Source organism: Camelina sativa, chromosome 20 (assembly GCF_030686135.1).
Source record: "Camelina sativa cultivar CO46 ecotype springtype chromosome 20, ASM3068613v1".
Lineage (NCBI taxonomy): Eukaryota > Viridiplantae > Streptophyta > Magnoliopsida > Brassicales > Brassicaceae > Camelina > Camelina sativa.
In genome coordinates this window covers 11,735,305-11,746,015 of record NC_141899.1, presented here as the reverse complement: position 1 = coordinate 11,746,015, position 10,711 = coordinate 11,735,305, and the positions used below count along the sequence as shown (strand labels likewise).

Below are 10,711 nucleotides of genomic sequence, written 5' to 3'. Positions count from 1 at the left end.
TAATATAAGACAGATCATAAACCTAGTAGTACTTTCTTATGCAGGACGCAGAGAATTGATTGTCTTTGTAATTTATGGAACTGTCAATTTCTGGGCTTCAGTGTTCATTCTACCACAAGGGTGCATAAGAAGTATTGAGAGTTTGTGTTCACGGTTTTTATGGTGTGGTGATATAAAAAAAAAGCCAAACACCAAAGATTGCATGGAAGGCGTTATGTATGCCTAAGGATGAAGGCGGTTTAGGCTTCAGATGCATTGCCAAATGGAACAAAACACTCTGCTTAAAATTAATCTGGAGGCTGTTCAATGCTTCGGATTCTCTTTGGGCAGACTGGATCCGGAATAACAAAATCAAAGATGGTGTTTTCTGGCTCATTGACGAAAAGAAGCAAACTTCTTGGACATGAAAATCTCTTTTGCATTTGAGACCCCTTGCAAACAGGTTTCTTCGCTGCGAACTGGGAAATGGTGAAAAGATCTCCTTTTGGACTGACTGGTGGTCTCCGTTTGGTCCTTTGATTCAGTTTCTGGGTCATACGGGTCCTTCTCAGACAGGTATACCAATCTCGCACACGGTTTCTCAAGCCTGCTTAAATGATGGATGGCATCTCAGACCTACTAGATCTCCACAAGCGGAACTCTTGCATATCCACCTCACGACACAAACAGCGCCCACTCTGTGTAATGAACCGGATAGATTTCTTTGGAAAATTGATGATGACCTCTTGGACCATTTCAGCACTAGGAGGACCTGGGAGGCTGTCAGGCACCGTCAAGCATCACCACTTTTGGCAAAACAGGTGTGGTACAAAGGGGCTATCCCAAGACACGCTTTCATGCTATGGATCACTCACCTAAATCGACTACCCACAAGATCCAGGCTGGCAAACTGGGGAATGCAGGTTGAGGACAAATGTTGCATATGCAGGCTACAGTCTGAAACTCGAGAGCACGTTTTTCTCCATTGTGAGTTAAGTGAAGTTTTGTGGTTGCAAAATATTAAGAGGCTGGGATACAATCCTTTTGTTTTCCACACCTGGGATGCGTTTACGGGTTGGTTGGATATGTCGGATGCAACTTCCTCCCAGACACTGCGAAGATTGGTGGCGCAAGCAACTATATACTCCATTTGGACTGAGAGAAATGTGCGCCTTCACAATAACCAGGCAACACCACCGCACATCCTATTCAGGTTTTTGGATCGATAGATAAGAGACGCCATTCTTGCAAAGAGCCACCGGAAAAATTTCAAACGGCTAATGGAAGACTGGCTTAAATATGCTTACTGAGACTACGGGAGTCCCCTCTAGTTGGTCTGTTTTTCAGATACCTTTTGTCTTTTAATTTTTTTTTGTGGCAAAAGCTATCACAGAGTCTCACATCGCTATTGTAATCAGTACAATTGAGTTTCTTAAATGAAAATTCACAGTTTTACAAAAAAAAGACCTAGTAGTACTTTTTTAAATAGAAGACAGCTCAATTTGCGTACTACGTCAGGTCTTTTTTTATCAGTTTAGTTGTTGTGTTATCATCTGTGTTAATGCACGCTTTACTTTTTCTTTTGACGATTGTTAACGCACGCTTAACTTTCTTTCTTTTTTTTTTTTTTTTTTTTTGACAACTAAACTCTTAATTTCTTAAACCGACGGTTCAATTACAAGAGAGAGAACAACTTAAGGCAGTCTTTGCCAGGGCATCAGCGATCTGATTCTGAGATCGAGGGATAAAATTAAAATTACAAACAGAGAAATTGTGAGATAGGGCTAGGATATCATGGAGAATCCCGTGAAGGTCCTTCGAGTGGAGCTTCAAATTCAATGCCTTGACTAAACGCTGTGAGTCTGAGGCTACCGAGAGATGTGTAATATCCGAAGCAATTGCAACTTCGATCGCAGTCAGAGTTGCTAAAGCTTTGGCCATCAAGAGGGAGGATACGTGATGTGCCAGATCTGAGCCTTGTTGGATTGTTCGGTCCTGATGATCTTTAATAACCCAGACGAGACCTGATTTTGGCTCCGAGATCCACAAGGCATCGGTGTAGCAGGTAATCAAATCCACATTCGGATGTATTCGATTAGGAGGAGAAGGTTTGGTGGGGGTGGTTTAATCGCTTTTTCCGCTTGTGCCAGTTGCCACTCCTTAGCTCCGACAATTGCTAGATTGATTGCTTCTTCTGCGCTTTAATTGTTCCTTGTTGAAGATCAGCTTGTTTCATGTCGTCCTTAGAGTCCAGAGGATCCATGGTGACAGCGCCCCCCCCCCCCCCCCCAAACCCCAGAGGGTGGTAGGCAAACAAGCTGGTTTGCATTGGTGAGGCCTTCTGAGGTGGATGACACCAGGGTAGGAGAGAACGGTGTGCTAAACGGGGCCAGGTTCCAGACTTTGGTGGCGAAAGGACAGGTAAAGAACAGGTGGAGTTCAGATTCAGGAGTCTTACAGTGTGGGCACAAGATATCTTCCGACACATTACGTCGAGTAAGGTTTGATCCTACTGGAATTGGCTGCTGGATGATTTTCCAGAGGAGCATCTTCGTCTTCTGGGAGGTCTTCAAACCCCAAATATTTGAGTGCCAGTTGAAAGGAGGGGTAGCCTGAGGACTAGGAGGTGAGTTTTGACTTGAAGCCTCTACGTGAATAATGTAATAGCCTGATTTTGTGGTATAAATTTCATCTTGTGAAGGTAACCAAGCCCATTGGTCAGCTGCACCTTTTTTGCTAGGCTTTAACTTGAGAATTTCTGATTCATGTGCAGGAAGCACTCGTCTGATAAGATCCACGTTCCAGTTTGAGGTTCCTGGTTCTAGGAGGTCCGCAACTGTCCAGAGATGTGACTCAACTGGTGGTGGTCCCATTGGGGTTGAGGGGGTGTCGAAACTTAGCCACGGACTATTCCACAGGGGAGTGGACCTTCCGGAACCAATGAGCCTGCCCACATGCGGTTTCAGTAGGTCTCTACCGTTGCAAATGCTTCTCCACCCATGGGAGGCCGAGTTAGGTATAGAGCATTCCAGGAAACTGGAATTTGGGCTATATTTCCCTAGTAAAACTCTGGCTAAGAGACAGTTCGGGTTTGTAAGAAGGCGCCAGCTGATTTTGGCAAGAAGGGCGTCATTGAAAGATTGAATATCTCTGAAACCTAGCCCACCTAACTTGAAAGGTTGTGTCATTTTCTTCCAAGAGATCCAACTCATTTTCTTTTTTCCATCACTTTGATTCCACCAAAATCTAGTAAGCGCTGATTGGATTCTTTTGCAGAGGTTATTAGGAAGTTTGAAGCAAGACATTGTGTAGGTGGGCATTGCAGCTAGGACTGCCTTCAACATGGTGAGTTTCCCAGCAGAGGAAAGGAACTTGGACGACCCGTTAAAAGCCTTTTGCTTAATCCTATCCACAATCATGCTGAATAGGTCCTTCTTCTTTCGACCAAAGAGTTCAGGTAGTCCCAAGTACTTTCCTTGTCCTCCTTTTTTTTGATTCCTAGGATTCTCTTTGCTTCTTCTCTAACCAAATTCAGTGTCTTTGCTGCAAATGTGATTGAGGATTTGCTTTGGTTTATTTGTTGGCCAGAGGCTTGTTCGTATACCCTCAAGATACTTTGCAACTTGGAGCAGCTTTGGGGGTCAGAGCGACAGAAAAACATAGTGTCGTCAGCAAACAAGAGGTGGTTGACATGGGGGCAATTCTTTGCAACGCGTATACCAAGCAGGTCACCTTGGGATTGAGCTTTTGTGCAGAGGCCAGAAAGCACTTCACTACACATAATGAACAGGTAAAGGGAGAGTGGATCTCCTTGTCTGATCCCTCTCTCCGGAGTAACTGCACCACAAGCTTGACCATTCAGAAGGTAAGAGTACTCTACTGTATTTATGCATTGCATGATCCATTGTACCCAAGTGTGGTGAAAACCCATTTGATCCAACACTGCTTTAATAAAGTCCCATTCCAGGTGATCATAGGCCTTACTCATGTCAGTTTTGACTGCCATATAGCATCTTTCTTTTGCTTTCGAGGTTTTTAGATAGTGGAGAGCTTCATGAGTAATTAGTACATTATCTGAAATAGCTCTCTGAGGGACAAAAGCTGATTGGTTTTCAGAGATACATACATGGAGGATAGGTTGGAGCCTTTTTGCTAAGATTTTGGAAATTATCTTGTAGTACACAGAACAGAGAGCAATGGGTCTATAATCTGAAACCTTTTGAGGATTGATGAGTTTAGGGATGAGCCTGACATGTGTACGATTTCTTTTCAGGGGTAGAGAGCCGGACAGAAAGAAAGCCTGGATTTCAGAGGTGATAGTAGGTCCCATCGTCTCCCAATTTGCTTGGAAGAAACTGCCTGAGAAGCCATCAGGACCCGGTGCCTTGTCAGCATGAATGGAGAAAACACGCATTCTTGACTTCTATGATAGATGGTAAGGTAATAAGGTCCGCATTCACAGCCTCGGTAATACAATGGGAAATGCATGCTTCCACCACCCCTCTGCAACTGCCAGGTTCTATTTTGAATAGACTTTGAAAGTAGTTTGAGATTGTGTTAGTAATGTCTTTTTCTTCATAAACTGGCCTTCCCTCCGGGTCCTCAATGACTGATATATTATTGAAAGCATTGCGGGATTTTGTTGTCGCATGAAAGAAGCTTGTGTTTTTATCTCCCAAAGCTAGCCAGAGATTTCTGCTTCTTTGTTTCCAGAAAGCCTCCTCCTTTTGATATGCAAGTAATAGCTCCTTGTTTAGTAGATCAATGGTCTCTTGAGGTGCAGTATCATCAGTCATAGCTTCCTCCAGTTGATCTCTAAGGGTAAGTATAGACTTTTGGCTATTCAATTGTTGTGTTTGGCTCCATTTGGTAATGTATTCTCTGCAGGTACGGAGTCGAGAGTCAACACTAAGGTTGGGTTGAGCATTCCAGGATTGGGAGACTAGTTTTTTAACCTCAGGGTTTTCTTTTAGTCTTCTGTCAAAGTGAAATATCCCATGGCGTCTTTTCTTCTTTGGATCAAAGGAGGTAACTAGCGGTCGGTGGTCAGAGCCCTCAAAACGTAGGTATTCGCTTCTGCCTGAAGGGTAAGTTAGAATCCATTCGCTATTCGCCATGACTCGATCAAGTCGACATCTAACTAAGTGAGAATGTCATTTGCCTCTCCATGATAGGCAGTTCCCGGTATGTTTAAGGTCATAAAGGTCTGCACTTGACATGAAGGATCTGAGGTCAGAGAAAGATCCATCTGGGCGAGGTGGACCACCTACTTTCTCTGATGAGTGAATAATATCATTGAAATCACTGGTGATGATCCAAGGAGTTGATCTGTCAGCTGTGTACTCCTGGAGATTCTTCCAGGCTTCCACTCTTTTTGATCTATCCGGTTCACCATATAAAAAGGTAGCAAAGAAACTTTTTCCTTTGGCTAAGATCTTTGTGTCAATATAGTGGGGATTTGAGTTGAGGATCTCAACTTTCACATTATTTTTCCAGAACAGGGCTAGACCTCCCGCTCCTGGGGAATGAGGTGGTACCAGATGGTGGTGCGAGTAATCAAGCCATTGCAGGGTTTTCAGAACTGAGTCGGAGGAATTTTTAGTCTCCATGAGGAACAGTAAGTCAGGGAAGATACGTTTTCGTATTTCCCTAATACACTGGACTGTTATGGGGTTCCCCAACCCACAACAGTTCCAACTTACCATCCTTAAGGAACTGGGGTTAGGGGATTCTGAAAATCCGCCTTTTTCCTCTTTACTGCAGGGATCAGGGAGATCAAGGGAGAACCAGTTGAGGAAGGTTGAACCGAAGTGGAACGGTTCTGTGAGGGGCTTGTGTGGTGTTCCGAGGATGAGATCCGCAGGTTGGGGGCTTGACCTTGACCTTTTGGAGAGGGCTTAGAAGTTTTTCTCTGGGTTGTCTTGGAGGATCCTGGTTTCTCTGCATTTCGCATCACAGGTAATTTCCTTGGGGATCCTTGAGCAAAGTTTCTTTTTTGTGTTTTTGCTCCCAGTAGCTTCTGATTATGTTTTGATGCTTTTTTATGAGCAGGAGGCAGTCCCCTTCCTCGTTTGCTTGGCCCCGAGGCTTCTATCCCTAAGGTTGGGAGATCAGATTCCATAAGGCCAGGGCTCCGGGGGTTATCACTTACAGGTAAAGGTAAATGTGAGTGAATATCCTCTGAGGTGTGTTGGTAAGCAAGGATAGAGTCAGCCGTTTTTTCCATGAGATTCTCCTCTTCACTCTGCATCACCCTCATGCGACGAGTAGCACTCTCTTACGGGTCTGGGCAGGAGATGTATTGTATGGTGACCTCTCGCAAGTCCTCCAGGACTTGTGCTCTATGTGGGGAGTTAGCGGGTATAAGGGGTTGAGGTGTTGGGAAGGGGGGGAGGGAGCTTCCTGTCTTGGCGGTGGTGTGTTTGGGTCTGGGCTAGACACATTTCTTTCCAGTGGTGGGCGTCTCGCTCGAGAGGAGACAGAGGGGTCGCCAAGGTCAACTGTTGAAGAAGCTGGTTTCTCTCTCCATTGAAGGTTGCGAGCTGGGTGAGGCTGTTGTCGAAGAGACAGTGAACCCCTGAAACCGTGTGAGGAAGCTGAAGTTTGGCGCGGTGGGGTACGACGATGTTGAGAGTAGTGCTTTGCAGACTCAGGTTCCTTGTGGCTAAGGCGGTGGTCTCTAGAATTCGAATAGAATCTTTCTCTTCCTTCCAGACTGGTAAAATGGCGTTTTCTAGGATTTGGGTTTGGTCTAGGTAAGGAGATCCTTTCTGAATTTTGATATTGGTTTTTGTGGGGCAAGAAATTGTCTTGCGGGGTATAATAATTCCTTGAGGTAGATCTTTGAACTTGCAGGTCAGGATTCTGGGCTTTCCAGTCTGCGGAGGTCACTTCTTGGGCTTGGAGACCGGGACACTTGCTCTTTTCGTGGGATAGACGTAAGCAGTGGGAGCAGTAGTTTTTTAGATTTTTGTAGTCCATAAACACTATGACCTCACTGCCGTCTTCAAATTCAACAACCGTTTCTTTAGTAATAGGTTCGAGACCATTGATAAGGACCTTCATTTGTATAGCAGAGGAGGTGATTTCCCAGTCCAGGAGCTCTCCTAGAATTTCTCCAATAGTTTGTAGCATCTCGACTTTCCAATAGTGCTTAGGCAGGCCCTGTAGTTCTATCCAAAAGGGTATCATGGCAGGGAAGGTTGAGGAAATGACTGGTTCCCACTTTTGCAGGATGACCATCCATTGGTCAAAGTGGTAAGGTCTATTGGCCAGGACTTGGTGTAAATCTTCCTCTTTTTTGAATTTGAATTGAAAACATCCCTGCCCCAGATCTGACCCCGAGACTTTTCCTCGCAGGTTCCATCTGTTAGTGAAAAAAGGGAAGAGAACCCACATACATTGGATGGTAGGGTTGGTCAGTCGTCCTATGAGGTTCTTTTTTGTTAAAAAGCTTGTGTTGACGCTTTACTTGCATTCACAATTCGTATAAAAGGAGAAGCGATTTATCTTCTTAGCTTGATCCATCACATTTTGATTTTAGAAAAAAACATTGGCAACATTTGTTTCGTCTTTATCTTGATAAGCAATAAAAATTCAATTAATTCAAATCTTTTAATTAAGATTTCTCGAACTTTACAATGTTTTAACACTAACGGCATCTCCAACCCCACTCTATTTTAGAGTCAAACTTCTATTATAGAGCAATATTTGCTCCAGTCCTACTCTATATTTTACTCTAAAATAAAGAAAATGATAGGATTGCTCTATATATAGAGCAACTCTATTATCACCTCTATTTTTTTATATTAACTCTATTTTAGAGTTGAAAATAGAGTAAAACATTGGAGGAAAACAATGCTCTATTTTTGAGTTACTCTATTTTAGAGGAAAGAATAGAGATATAGATTGAAGATGGTCTAAGTAACAAAAAGTGCATTAAGCTCGTGGTGTTGGATCGTGGCAACTACGTATCAGCATTTCGGCGACCCGCACTCGTTTTACGAAGATGTTATTCCCATTAATTTTCTATCAAGTGATGCTTATTTATACCTGCTACTAGTATTTTCGCTTGCTCTATTGCTGTTGTTGTTTATATCAGCGATGAACTATGTAACAAGATTCTTGTAACTGAATCTCAGAGACGATGAAGAACAAGAGAGAGAGACGTTGAGCTGAAGAGAGAGATAGAAAAATATCTTTGTATTCTCATTAATTAATTCAATGTACAGATCGTATCTTATATACAACATCTAAGACTATGGTTTAAGTTAATAATGACTTAACTATACTCTAAACCATATAAACCGGCATATAAGCCATATAACCCAAGTATCAAACATACTCATACTCCTGATACACCCCCGCAAACCTTAGAATCCGGAACAAGTGAAGGATTGTATAGGTTTGATAAAGACATCCGTGTAAGCAAAGAGTGGAAAAGGCTTCGGATGTAGAGGCTTTGTCAAGATGTCTGCCAATTGATTCTCACTCGATACATGCAATGCTTTGAGGTTTCCAAGCTTGATTTGATCCTTGGTAACATGACAATCGATATCAATGTCCTTGGTTCTCTCGTGAAACACTGGATTCGTAGCTATATAGATCGCCGACTTGTTATCACAGAAGAGCTTGGCAGTTGTCGAAACCGGTGCATGAAAGTCTCGCAAAAGCTTTTGTATCCATATGATTTCACAAGTAGCATCAGCTAAGCTCCTGTATTCCGCTTCAGTACTACTCCGGCTAGCCACCTTTTGTTTCTTCGACTTCCAAGAAATCAGTGAAGTGCCAACATAAACACACAAACCAGAGACAGAACGGCGAGAATCCAAACATGTTCCCCAGTCAGCATCAGCAAAGGCATTGATACAAGTATCATTATTAGCAGAGTAAAACAAACCTTGCCCCGGACTACCTTTAAGATATTTAAGAACCCGGAGACCAGCCTGCATATGCACATCAGTAGGGAACTGCAGAAACTGACTCAAGGTATGTACCGCATAGGTAATGTCTGGCCGAGTAATTGTCAGATAGAGAAGGCGACCAATCAACTCTCGATAAGGCTTTGCAGACTCCATTGGTGTGCCTGTATCCTTGGTCAGAACAACATACAGATCCATCGGGACAACAGCCGGTTTGCAAGCCAATAGACCAGTGTCCTCCAACATATCTAAAGTGTACTTACGCTGACAAACCGAGATGCCCTTAGACGTCCTGGCAATCTCGAAGCCAAGCAAGAAACGTAGTGGACCTAAATCTTTTATCTTCAAAGCAGAATGTAACACCTTCTTCAGATCATTCAGGTCTCCATCATTATTGCTAGCAATTGCAATATCATCAACATAGACGAGTACAGCAATAAAGCTAGTCTCTGTATATTTCACAAACAAAGTCGTATCTGATGGAGACTGTAGAAAACCAGCATTTACCAGAACAGAGGTGATAAGCTTGTTCCACTGTCTAGAGGCCTGCTTTAGGCCATAGATAGATTTGTGTAATCTACAAACTGGATTAGGAGGAAGAGTTGCCATGTTACCTGGCGTGTATCCTTGAGGGAGACTCATGTATATCTCCTCATCGAGCTCACTGTGCAAGAAGGCATTGGAGACATCCATCTGTGTCAATGTCCAACCTCCCTTAGCAGCCAACTCCAACAGCAATTTGACACTAGTCAATTTAGCAACCGGGGAAAAAGTTTCATCATAATCCACTCCTTCTTGTTGAGTATACCCCTTTGCGACCAATCTGGCTTTGTATCGTTCAACTGAACCATCAGAGTGATACTTAATTGTAAACACCCATTTACAACCAACAACATTCTTTCCAACTGGCAGAGAAACAACTGTCCATGTCTTGTTAAGCTCCATAGCAAACAGCTCATCATTACAAGCTCCTTTCCACTTATCAGAGGCCATGGCTTGTTTAAAATTCTTTGGTTCAGTCTCTACCGAGTAAGATAAGATATAAGAACAGTAATGGGGATTGAAACGATCATATGAAAGTATAGAAGATAGAGGATATGGAGTAGTATGATTAGGTGGTAATGGTGTAGAAATAGATGCTAATGCACAGTGGTAATCGGATAAGTAACTAGGTGCTTTAGTCATTCGTTTAGTACGACCAGAAGGTAAGGAAACATTAGCAGTCCTAGAAGTCAATGGTTGGTCTACCCTAGGTGTCAATGTCAACTGTGCAGGTTGAGAATTGGTAGATGATGATGATGCAGACGTAGATGCATGAGTAGATGCAGACGTAGTAGCATGATTAGATGCAGAATAAGGATTCAGTAATGCATCATCTGGACAAACAACAACAGTAGGTAAAGCAGGTAAAATAGTATGCGAGAAAAAATCAGGTTGAAAATGTTCTTTGTTTAAAAAAGGAAAAATTGTTTCATGAAAGATCACATTCCGAGTAATAGAAATCTTATTTGTTGTTAAGTCTAATACTTTGTAACCTTTATATCCTAAAGGATAGCCTAAGAAAACACTAGATTGAGCTCTAGGCGAGAACTTATCCCTATCAACTGACAAAGTACTAGCATAACAGAGACAGCCAAATGCCTTAAGAGTTGTATAGTTGGGTTTCTTATGCATTAATTTCTCATATGGTGACATATTATTCAATAACACTGAAGGTATCCTATTGATCAGAAATGCAGCAGTCAAAACACAATCACTCCAATAAACAATTGGTATATGAGATTGAAAGAATAAAGCTCTAGCCACATTTA

At 42.8% G+C, this 10,711-nt stretch overlaps 1 protein-coding gene and 2 pseudogenes across 1 annotated transcript; 1 reads left to right on the top strand and 2 right to left on the bottom strand.

Moving 5' to 3' along the window:
* The first annotated feature begins 202 nt into the window (after nucleotides 1–202).
* On the top strand, nucleotides 203–1,208 carry LOC147918742 (uncharacterized). Its single transcript, XM_087503681.1, has 2 exons — nucleotides 203–216; nucleotides 443–1,208. Exons 1-2 carry the CDS (start codon nucleotides 203–205, stop codon nucleotides 1,206–1,208), a joined length of 780 nt encoding a protein of 259 aa, XP_087359807.1.
* Nucleotides 1,209–1,650: 442 nt separating this feature from the next.
* LOC147918741 (uncharacterized) lies at nucleotides 1,651–5,111 on the bottom strand (annotated as a pseudogene).
* On the bottom strand, nucleotides 5,027–6,336 carry LOC147918740 (uncharacterized; annotated as a pseudogene).
* Nucleotides 6,337–10,711: the final 4,375 nt, after the last annotated feature.